The sequence below is a fragment of the Panthera onca genome, chromosome E3 (genome assembly GCF_046562875.1).
Source record: "Panthera onca isolate mPanOnc1 chromosome E3, mPanOnc1 haplotype 2, whole genome shotgun sequence".
Classification (NCBI taxonomy): Eukaryota; Metazoa; Chordata; class Mammalia; order Carnivora; family Felidae; genus Panthera; species Panthera onca.
In genome coordinates, this window is record NC_138354.1 from 18,665,951 (window position 1) to 18,677,490 (window position 11,540).

The window sequence follows — 11,540 nt, forward strand, 5'->3', positions numbered from 1 at the left end:
CATTCATCAAAGTACTTCATCTTTCTGCACCTTGCTTTCCTCATCTAAAATGAAAATAATGAGATCTACCTCATTGGGCTGTAAGGTTTAAGTAAGCTATTTAAGTAGAGTGCTTAGGACAGTGCCTGGCACATAGCAGGGACTTTCCAAGTCTGCAGTTACCTGTTTGCTTTTTCAACTCAGAATTTTCAGGCCCCCAGAGCAGGAAATGTCAACAGTTAAGTTGGAGCTGGGCCTAAAACCCATCCCTGTCCATCAGGACCCCAGCCCTGTGAGAGCCGAATGCCCCTCTTTGTGGGCCCCCATCACAGGGATCCCCCTCCTCTTGGAGAGGGTCTCTTGCCTCCTCCCATCCTACTAAGGCCAATTTCCACTTGTATACCTAAAGATAGTGTTGGGTGTGTATGATTTGCCCGTTGTGTGACCTCGGGCACATCACTTCCCTTTCTGGGACACCCACAGCCTGCCTCCCTCACAGTGCAGAGTAATGCTGGGGAAAAAAACTTTTAAACTATTTTTGCTGCCCCTACGAGCCATTTCCACATCAGCAAAATAAGGCATTCCTTTTACTGATGACCTCACTCCTTTAACCAGTGACCTCTTACTTGCCAGGTAAAACACAATCCAGATTGGAACCGCTTCAGCTTTGTGTTCCCAACCTTTCCTCCCTACCAGTGACAGCAGGACTCTCATCCTTACTGATTGATCTCTTATCACATACCCTCTCCATGGTGAGTTCTCTCCTATCTCCTCTACGTAAGCAACTTCCCTTCCTTTCCACTAGCAGATATAAAGCATCATAGAGTCTCTTTCCTACTGACAAAACCCCAACAAATCTCCAGCCACTGCGCTCTTGCTTTTCACAGCCAAGCCTCTTAAAATGGATTGTCTACACCCATCCGCTGGGCTTCCTCATTCTATTTATACTCTAACCCACTCAAGGATGGCTTTCACCCCCACGCCTCTTCTCACCACTTTCCCGGAGCTACAAATACAGCATCTAAGAGAGCTGACCACTCCCTCCATGAAACACTTTCCTCTAGATTTTCCAGACAAGACACTTCTGGTTTTCTTTCTAGCTGTGGCTGCCCTTTCACGAACTCTTCTTGGGTACCCTCTCATCCACTCCAGACCTGATATCCCCAAACTACTATTTCCAATCACCTCTCTGACCCCTCTGCGTTCACTTCACCCTCAACATGTCCAGACTGGGGTGTAACCATTGTCACCACAATTCCTGCCCTGCTCCTCATCCTGTGCCCTCATCTCTGACTCTGCCCGTCATCCAAGCTGAGAAATGAAATCAGCCGATCTCTCCTAGACTGAAGTTCATGCCTGCTCACCAACGAATGCAGTGGCTGTTTGATCAGAATGTGCAGGATTTGTGCACCCTTCCAGACCTGAAGTTATGAGGACAATCAAGGGCCAATTCCCGCCCCCTCTCCCCCGTAAAGCCGGTGCAAGAAATCCTTTTGGGTTTATAGCCTCACTTGGCTCCATGGTAACTCGTTCATATCACTCAAGCTTGGGGAAAACCCCAACTTTCCTCCTCCCCTCCCTCACCTCACTCACAGGCACGGGTGGGGTGAGGATTTAATACTTTATTCACTAACACGGGCCAAGGGGTTGTAGTGAGAGGGAGTGGGCACTGCTTCCTGGGATCGCAGTAGGGCGTTCTCCCGGCCTCCCAGTTCCAAGGCAGTCAGGCCTGCTGTCCCACCCCTTTCCTAGTGGGGCGGGGAGATCCAGGGTAATGCAGCCCCAGGTAGGGGTCCCAGCGTGTCCCTGCCCCCAGCCGGACGCTAGCAGCCCCACAGGGACGAGAACGGCGGCTCAGCTGCCCTCGCACTCTGGGCAGCGCTCGGTGGCAGTGGCGGCCGTGGCGCCAGGGGGTAGCTTGAAGTCCCGGCCGCAACCAGCGCAGATATAGAGACGACGCCGCATGTGCGCGCGACGGTGACGGATGAAGTGCGAGCTGAGGCGGAAGCGCCGGCCGCATTCGGCGCACGGGTAGGGCCGCTCCCCTGTGTGCGTGCGCGCATGCTCCGCCAGGTTGGAGCGGTGGCCGAAGCGGCGACCGCAGACGGCGCACCTGTGCGGCTTCTCGCCGGTGTGCACGCGTCGGTGCTTGGCCAGAGCCGAACTCTGAGCGAAGCGCGTGCCGCAGTCGGCGCAGGCGTACGGCCTCTCGCCCGTGTGCGTGCGTCGGTGGCGCGCCAGGCACGAGCTGCCGCCGAAGGCGCGTCCGCAGTCCGGGCACGCGTACGGCTTCTCGCCCGTGTGCACGCGCAGGTGCTGTGCGTAGTTGGAGCTCTGCGCGAAGCGGCGGCCGCAGTGCGCGCATGCGTACGGCTTCTCGCCGGTGTGGCGCCGCCGATGCTGCCGCAGGTTCGAGGCGGCCGAGAAGCGCTTGTCGCACTCGGGGCACTCGTAGGGCCGCTCGCCCGTGTGCGTGCGGCCGTGTTTGGTCAGTGCCGACTTCTGTGAGAAGCGCCGGCCGCACTCGGTGCACGCGAAGGGCCGCTCGCCCGTGTGCGTGCGTGCGTGCTTCGCCAGCGTGGAGCGGCGCGCGAAGGCGCGGCCGCAGTCCGGGCACGCGTGTGGGCGCGCCGGGTCGGCCGACGGCGCTGGCGCCTCGCTCGGGACCTGCGGGGAGAAGGGGTGGGGAGACGTCAGCCCTGACTGCGGGCGGCGGGAGCCGGAGACCCGGGTCTCCGCAAGCCGCAGCCTTTCAGTTCCCCGTTGTAAAACTGAAAAAGCAACGGTGCCCGCCTCGGGACGGTTGTGCGCTTTTAATGAGACAGTATGTTAACGCACGTATCACAAGGCCTAGTGATACTCAAGCTCTTTGTTATTAATTCGACAAATATTTATTGAGTGCGCAAGATATGCCGGACTATGTTTAGGCACTGGGGATTCAACATTAAAATTTAAAAAGTCCCGCTACAGGGAGAATAGATAAGAAGTTGCTGGCATTGGGGCAGGGAGGGGGAGGCTTCATTTAAATAGGATTGTTAAGAAACCTTACTGATAAAACGTGAGCAGAGGGACCTAAAGAAGGTGAAAGAACAGGCTACACAAGGAAGCAAGGCCCTGCAGGGGGTCTGCCTGTTGAGTTCCAAGAAGGGCAAGAAAAAGTGCCTAGGGCAGAATGCTTGAGGGGGAGAGTGATGAATGGGATGGTCTTGCTGGGACTCTCTCAGCTTAGGGTCAAGTAATATGAATGAGATGGGGAACCAAAAGAGGAGATGTCAGATGATTGGGAGCAGGGACCTGAACAGATCAGACTCAGGTTGCTGGGGTTGAGAACAGAAGCAAGGAGGGGAGAGGGCAGAAGCAGGAGCCCAGAGAGGAGGCCACTATACTGCAGCCGTCTCTGAAGACGGTGGCTCACACCCAGGTGACAGGTGGAAAGTGGAAGTGGCCTGCTTCTGGGTATATCGTGTAGTTGAAGACCACAGATTTGACAGTAGATTGGCTCTGAGGTATAATGAAAGAGAGGGGTCAAAATGACTCCACCCAGATTTTGAGTTTGGCCACTGCAAAAGTGGGGTGGCCATCTACAGAGATGAGGGCGGTAGGAGCAAGGCGGTAGGTGAAATCTGTTCTGGAGCATATCTGCAGTTCTCCTTGACACATCTGGAGCTCAAGAAAGAAGCCTATGCTTGGAGATGTTAATTGGGAAGCCGGCAGCCTATAGATGGTTTTTAAAGCTGAGTCTGGATGAGATCACCCCAGGAATGGGGAGAGAGAACCTGGGGCAGCAAGGTGATCAGCTAGCAAAGAAGGCTGAACGGGAGCAGTCAGTGAGGCAGGAGAGCCAGGAAGGCATGGTATGGTGTCTTAGAAGCCAGGCCAGGACCAAGTCCAGGCTCTTTAATAAACTTTTCAGAGCAAGCACCTATCATTTTTTAAGTTGTGAAGGCAAGGCCTGAAATGGAAAGTTTTGAAAATGAGCCAGTTTCATGAGGTCTGAGCCTCCAGAGATACAATCAGAAGAAATGCTTTGTAAGAGACAGGTGAAGAGAAAACTTTTTACTAACAGCGGAGTGAAGGGGAATACTGGGGGCACATTATTCCCTCCTTAGAAAAGAGAATGTGGGGCACCTGGGTGGCTCAGTCGGTTAAGCGTCCGACTTCGGGTCAGGTCATGATCTCGCGGTTTGTGAGTTTGAGCCCCGCGTCGGGCCCTGTGGTGACAGCTCGGAGCCTGGAGCCTGCTTCAGATTCTGTGTCTCCCTCTCTCTGTGCCCCTCCCCTGCTCATGCTCTGTCTCTGTCTCAAAAATAAGTAAAACATTAAAAAAAAAAATTAAAAAAGAAAAAGAAAAGAGAATGCTCACCCCAGCAGAAGTGGTATTGAGCCCCTACCATGAACCAAACAGGCACATTAATTCATGACCAAATGAAATACCTGGCACATATTAAGGACAAGAAAGTGTTAGCTGCTCCCCATATTCAATCTCCACAAAGTAGTTACTACTATTCTCACTTTATAGATAAAGAAACTCTCTTAAAAGGGTGAGTGATAAGAACAGTGAGGCTTTTTTCTTTCTGAAGTGCAAGGATAGCAACTTCAGGTCCTTCAAGATCCTTTGTAAATAGTCAGTGGCTTTTCTGTAACCAACTCAGAAACTGGAAAACAAGGCAGTTTGGGAAATTAATGATCAACCATGGGAATTCTGGTTTAAATGTACATATAATAACAGTGATAACGATACAGTTAAGGCTTTGACAGTGCTACTTTATGTACATTATTGCATTAAATCTTCCTGTCATCCCCTTGAATTGGGTGTTATCTTTTGATAGTTGAGAAAACAGAGGCTCATTGAGATCAGATTCACAAAGCCAGAGGGAGTCAGCACTTGCCCTTAACCAGTAGGCTACGCTGCTTCCCTGTACTAGAACAGCCAAGACGTGACAGAGGCTGGACTCCAAGCCTCTGGTGCTCTCCAAGAGGGATTCGAGGTTAAAATACAACTTGATACTTTAAATCAAGAAACTCCCCACAGCAGATTTGGCACAGTCTGAATTCAAGGTCATACTTTCCAGTCTTGCCCTGGTTTTGACATCTGTTGTGTTTGTTTAAACGTGTCGGCCATTGTGGAGAGAATTTTTCTCATTATATTTACATCTTTTGGACCCATTTTTTCTTTGGCACCCTTCTATAAGATAACTGACCAGCCTGAGGGCTTTCTTATGCTGGGCTCACTGACTCAGGTGAAAGGAAATCTTCACATGAGTAACCTTAGTATCGCCAGCTTAAGGACTCAGGGCCCCAGAAAGAGTTTTTTTTCTTTTCTTTTTTTTAAGTAATCTCTACATCCAACGGGAGCCTCAAACTCATGACCCTGAGATCAAGAGTCACATGCTCTACTGACAGAGCCAGCCAGGAGCCCTCCAGGAAGAATCTTGGTAAGACAGGTAGGGTCTAGCTCATTAAGACCCCAAGCAAGTCACTTCCTTCCCCTGCTTCAGTGTCCCAAGGAAGGTGGTAGATAGGCTAGGTGAGATAAAAATTTCCCAACTTGAGGCATGCACACCCCGTACATGCAAGAGTACTCTAGGTGTTATGTAGGGAAACTATCTTATAACCGTTGTGTATTTATTTTCATGGACATTAGAAAAACAGTAGATCACATGAAATCCACAATTCCATCAGTATTATTGTTTAGATGAAGGCAGATTTATTTAACAAAATGATGTGAATATATCGGAAGAAAAGAGTACATAAATGAGCACAAGAGGTGAGCGACACACAGGTCACTGAGGCTTGGCCAGTACCAGACTAAGGGATCATTAAAGGTCCTTCCATGCCTTTAATTCTGCAACTAGTAGACTTAGACATTAGAATGGCATTTGCACTATAACAAGAGGGTACTATGAGGAGACAAATATAATAATATGAAAATCCAGGTAGCTGAAGTTTGTGATTTTTGTCTTCCTGCTTGCGTATTTTTTTTTAAACTTTTAAAATGTTTATTTATTTTTTGAGAGAGAGACAGACAGACAGTGAGCAGGGGAGGGGCAGAGAAAGAGAGGGAGACGCAGAATCTGAAGCAGGCTCCAGGCTCCGAGAACCCGATGCGGGGCTCGAACCCACAAGCCGCAAGATCATGACCTGAGCCGAGGTCAGACGCTTAACTGACTGAGCCACCAGGCGCCCCCTTGCTTAAGTATTTTTTTTAATCACTTTTTAAAATTCATATTCTCCTCAGCCTTTACTTTCCTAATTAACAACAACAACAACAACAACAACAACAACAACTACTACTACCATCCACTGAGCATTCACTATGTGCCAGGAACTGTGCTAAGTGCTTTTCATCCATGTTCTCATTTTAAACTCTCACAACCTTTTGGGTTCGGTATCATCTGCTCCGTTTCTGAGTAAGGAAATAAGGCTCGGCAGTGAAGTGATCACCCGAGGCCATACGGCTAATCAATGGCAGAGCCAGGATTTGAACTGAAAGTCTGTCATCATCCAAAATACCTCTTCTCTGCCATGATGCCATTCTATCTCACTGACAAGTTTGAGATCACCTGCACAGCTTGTCTCCCTCCCCTGGACTCTTTTAGCAATCAGAATCTCCCCTCTTTTTGGTACAAAGTATAAAATAAGACCCTATCCTCTTGCTCCTAGCTACAGGAACTGTGGTCCACAGATCAACATCAGCATCACTAGGAATTTGTTAGAAATGCAGAATCTTGGGGCCCCTGGGTGGCTCGGTGGTTAAGCGCCCGACTTTGGCTCAGGTCATGATCTTACATATCCTGAGTTTGAGCCCTGCGTCGGGCTCTGCTGACAGCTCAGAACCTGGAGCCTGCTTCCGATTCTGTGTCTCCCTTTCTGCCCCTCCCCCACTCATGCTCTGTCTCTCTCTCGAAAATAAATAAAGAGTAAAAAAAAAAAAAAAAAAAAAAAAAGATGGGGTGCCTGGGTGGCTCAGTCAGTTGGGTGTCTGACTTCAGCTCAGGTCATGATTTCACAGTTCCTGGGTTCGAGCCCCACATCAGGCTTTGGGCTGACAGCTCAGAGTCTGGAGCCTGCTTTGGATTCTCTGACCCCCTCTCTCTGCCCTTGGCCCGCTCTCACTCTGTCTCTCTCTCTCTCAAAAGTGAATAAACGTTAAAAAACAATATATTAAAAAAAAAAAAAAGAACAAGAAAGAAGGAAATGCAGACTCTCAAGTCCCACCCCAGACCTGCAGAATCAAAATCTCCATTTTAACAAGATCACCAGGTGATTTGTATGCATGTTAAAAGTTAAGAAACCTGATCTAGAAGAGACAAGAGCAGCTCCCGAAGAAAACAGGTAGAAAAGGTGAAGAGGGGTTTACAGGCTGAAAGACCATATGGGCAAAGTCTTAGAGATGAGAAAGGGTCAGGTGTGTTTGAAGTCAGGGCTTGGGATAGGAGCTGAGTGATTAGAGATAAGCCAGGACATGAGGTCAGATGGTGAGGAGCTCTGAATGCCAGGCTTAGGGAGCTGAGACTTTATCCTGAAGGAAACAGAAAACCACTCAAGGGTTTAAGCAAAGAGAGAGAGGACTGGATGTGCATAGAGCCCTCTGAGAAAATCTTTTCTATTCATTAAAGATAGATTGGGTTTTGATGGGCAGTGACAGGATACTCCAGGCCCTGAGTGCAGCATAATTAAGGCCTATTTTGGACAATGACTGGCCATGAGCCTGGGTGATAGCTAAGAGTCACAGAATGTTAGCACTGGGAAGAGCTTTTGAGGTCACTATTTCATAGAAACTGAGACTCAGGGAGACCACACAGCAAGTTAATGAGCTATGCTGCGGGCACAGTTCGTGGGATGTCTGTGTGTCATCCTCAATCCCAACCCCCGCCACCCCCCCAAATCCAGTAACCCAGATGATATCTTTCAGGTGGGCAGTCAAGGATTTTAACTCTCATGACTCCTCTATACAGACGAGAAAGCCAAGGCAAAGCTGGTGACTGGCAGTTAGGATTGGAACCGATGCTTTTCACTGCTACATGATACCATTTAGAGTCTAGCCCTACATACCTTTGATGACTAGACATGCCCACTCCCCATATCCTCATCCTTACCTCCAGCCAGTCCAATCAGGATTCACAAATGTCCCCTTCTCTCCCTCTTTTCCCCATTGCTGTCAAAACCTTAGACTAGGCTACCAGCCTTACCTGGCTTGGTACCCCACGGCAGCCAGTGTTTCTTCTAAAGAGAAAATCACTCATGTCCCTCCTCCGATTTGAGACTATGTCTAAATTTCTATGTTGGCTTCCAATGCCTTTTACACTTTGTCTCCGCCTACTTCTCTGGCCTCGTCTCCTCTGAGCCTTTGCGTTTGCTATTTCCTTCTGGGAGGCCTTTCTCCTCCTCCATTTACCAATCACCAAGTCTTGAAGGACCAAGTCATCTCCCTGAAGCCTTCCCCACTGCCTTGAGTTGTCTGCTCTCCGTCCTCTGTCTAGGCCTCCGTTGGCTTCTCTGTCCACTCCCAGCCCCAGGTTTCAGCCCACAAAGTTCTTTGATAGAAAGGACTTGAAACATCTCCAAAAGGATTACCTAGTGTCCGGTCCTGAACCCCAGGGAGAAGAATGAATGTCAGCAGCATATACTTACGTAGTGTTTATTATGCACCAGACACAGTTCTGACTCTTTACATGTATTAATTCACTCAGTCCCCACAACCTCAGGAAGTGAGTGCTGTTATGATCTCCCTTTTACAAATGAGGAAACTGAGCCACAAAGAGGTTAAGAAGCTTGCCCAAGGTCACACAGCTGGAAAGTGATAGAGTTGGAAGTCTACACCAAGCCCTGGAGTCTGAGGTCTTAAATTATAGGCCAAAGGTGGAGATGAGGGGATCCACAGAGCCAGAAGACACAGGCTGAACTAGGATGACAGGCCAAGGAGGCCTGAGGAAAACGGAACTAAACAGTTATTTTGACTGGAAGCAGTTGCCAAAGCAGCCAGCCCCCGCCCCCTAAGGCCCACCACACCCACTAGGGGGCAGCAGAACTGTCTTTCCCAGAGAACTGGCCCCTAGCAGAACGAAATGAGAGGGAGCCTGGGCCCAGAAACCCCGCCCAACAGGAGCCCTCCAGTTGGACTCAGGGCTCCTCTGTCTTGGGGTGAGAGTTCTAGGGTTCTGGAAGTGGAAATATATACCTGGTGGCAGTTAGGATCTCCAGTGGGGAAATCTAACTCATATTGAGATCTCCTTAAAATTCCTTTCTTTAAACCTTCAAAACCCTCAGGGTAAAACCAGAGGTTCCCCCGCCCCAGGCTGCCAGCCACCCTACTCTCATCCATGCTACAGCCTGATTGAACTACTTCTCCCAGTGCCTTCCCTTCTCCCAGTGCCCCACCCACTCCCCTGGGCCACGTAAGGGGTCATTCCTTTTATTTTATTTTTTTATTTTTTTTTTTTTATTCTTTTTTTTAATATTTTTTTTTAACGTTTTTTATTTATTTTTGGGACAGAGAGAGACAGAGCATGAACGGGGGAGGGGCAGAGAGAGAGGGAGACACAGAATCGGAAACAGGCTCCAGGCTCCGAGCCATCAGCCCAGAGCCTGACGCGGGGCTCGAACTCACAGACCGCGAGATCGTGAGATCGTGACCTGGCTGAAGTCGGTCGCTTAACCAACTGCGCCACCCAGGCGCCCAAGGGGTCATTCCTTTTAAATCTCAGACCCCCACTGGCCTCAGCTAAGCCATCCCCTTCCTAACTTTGAGACCTTGGGCCAGTCACCAAACCGTCAGTTTCCTGGGCCTCAGTTTCCTCACCTGTGAAATGGAACAAATCCTAACTACGGTACAGATTTGCGGTACTTAGAACAGTGTCTGGTGCATAGCAAATGCTACTAAGAGTCAGGTGTTCCTAATGCTGTTGCCTACCTAACCACCCCCTCCTCACCCCTAAGTGTGCATTAAGTTCCCAGCTCTGGACTTCCACACCTCCTGTGCCTGCACCCATCACACGGGATTGTAGCTGTGTGGTTGTCACTTTAATCCCGCTCGTCCTCAAGCTCCACGGGGAACCGGGGGAACCAAGGAGAGCATTCCCTGTCCAGCACCCAGCACAGAGCCTGGCAGAGCAAGTGTGACATCTGTATGATGGCAGCATGGGCAATAGAGCAGAAGGATGGGCCACCAACTTGAGATTCTAGGTCTAAGATGCAGAGAAAAGTTTAGGCTGGATTGATGGTTTGTCTGAGGGTGGCTGGACCCGACCAGACATAAGAGAAACCAGGCCCCCTGGTGTGGGACACGTACCTCCTTGTTGTCCATGGGGATCTTGAGTTTCACCACCTCATATTTCTCCTCACCCTCATCTTCCTCACCCTTCACCAGCAGCACCATCTCCTCTTGCATCTCTTCCTCTTCCTCCTCCTCTGTCTGCTGTTCACCAGGCATCTTGGTGTTCTGGGGTGAGGGGCTGGGTCAAAAGCTCAGGACTTGCACCCACTCCCACCCCGCCCCGTGGCCCTGACCCCAGCAAGTCTGTGAAGCCTTGGCTTCTCCCGCTCTGCCCTGGTCTCTGGGTCTGCCCTCTTCCCTCCACCCAGCCCAGCCCAGCCCAGCCCCACGCCCCAGGACCAGCTCCGAAGACACTCGTTCTCCCCACTCATCCCGGCATTCAAGGCCCTGTGCAGTACGAATCTCCAGCCCCAGCAAGTCGGCACCCTCCCCACGCTGAGTCACTCCCCCGCGTCTGGGCCAGAGGCCCTGAGCTCTAGGGCATGGTCTGGGGGCGGGATCGGGGCGGAGACCCCGGTGGGGTGCGCACTCACCAGCCGCAGATTCGGCGCTCGCACAGCCCCTGGCCAGGGCGCCGGGCGGTTGGGCACTCTGCGAGGCCGCGGCTCCGGGGGCGGGGTGGGGCGGGGCCTCGCAGACGGCCAGTCATTGGTCAGGTCACCTAACCCCGCCCACGAGGAGGAGGGGCCCAGAGGACCCAGGCGTCCGGCCAGAACTGCCCCGGGAGGGTGGCGAGCCCAGATCTGGCGCCCTCCGCTGTACCCCAACTCCCAGGAATCCCTGGCCGCCCCATCCCGGCGTCCAAGGTCTTCGCGGTCCAGTTGTTACCTACCTTCAAGGATCGTCTCCTGTGGCCGCCTCGGAGATCTCCGCTGCGGCCAAGCGCGTCTGCTCCGCCCAAAATAGGCCACGTGCGCTCCCGCCCCGGCCTGGGCCTCTCGCTGGCGCCCCGCCTGGAGGGCGGACCCGGTTGCCTGCTCACCTCTTCCCTTCCCTCTTTTTTCCTCCTCTCCTATTTTTTCTCCTTTCCCGGCGTCGCCCTCCCAGTCCCCTGGTGTCTGGGACGTCTTGCCCCTTGAATATGTACTTCGCAAATCAACAGCCACCCAAGCTACCGCAGCCACTTAGGGTGTGGCGTGCCTACTATGCGCCAGCATTATGCTAAGTGTTTTACACACATGATCTTTGATCTGCACAAAGGTGGGTCCATTTTACAGATCAGTTATCAGAACTTGATGGAGATAAAACCGATTTGCGCAAGTTATACAGTAAGAATTCGCATAGC

The 11,540-nt window shown here is 51.2% G+C and overlaps 1 protein-coding gene across 4 annotated transcripts; it reads right to left on the bottom strand.

The window, feature by feature from the left end:
- Positions 1-1,586: 1,586 nt before the first annotated feature.
- ZNF771 (zinc finger protein 771) lies at positions 1,587-11,302 on the bottom strand. Of its 4 annotated transcripts, none has more exons than XM_060648978.2 (3): positions 11,088-11,302; positions 10,271-10,433; positions 1,587-2,646 (listed from the first exon to the last, which is right to left on the bottom strand). In XM_060648978.2, exons 2-3 carry the CDS (start codon positions 10,409-10,411, stop codon positions 1,834-1,836), a joined length of 954 nt encoding a protein of 317 aa, XP_060504961.1. In that variant the 5' UTR covers positions 10,412-10,433; positions 11,088-11,302; the 3' UTR covers positions 1,587-1,833. The 4 variants fall into 4 exon arrangements, with proteins under 4 accessions (XP_060504961.1, XP_060504959.1, XP_060504957.1 ...); XM_060648976.2 differs by having other exon boundaries at positions 10,271-10,420; positions 11,088-11,301; XM_060648974.1 differs by lacking the exon at positions 11,088-11,302 and adding an exon at positions 10,789-11,060.
- Positions 11,303-11,540: the final 238 nt, after the last annotated feature.

Excerpts from the sequence above, each read along its gene's own strand:
- ZNF771 (XM_060648974.1), bottom strand. The coding sequence starts at position 10,904 with ATGACTGGCCGTCTGCGAGGCCCCGCCCCACCCCGCCCCCGGAGCCGC. Across the intron at positions 10,434-10,788 it reads GAGCGCCGAATCTGCGGCTG|CCCCTCACCCCAGAACACCA; the intron begins GTGAGTGCGCAC and ends CTTTTGACCCAG. Across the intron at positions 2,647-10,270 it reads TCCCCATGGACAACAAGGAG|GTCCCGAGCGAGGCGCCAGC; the intron begins GTACGTGTCCCA and ends TTCTCCCCGCAG.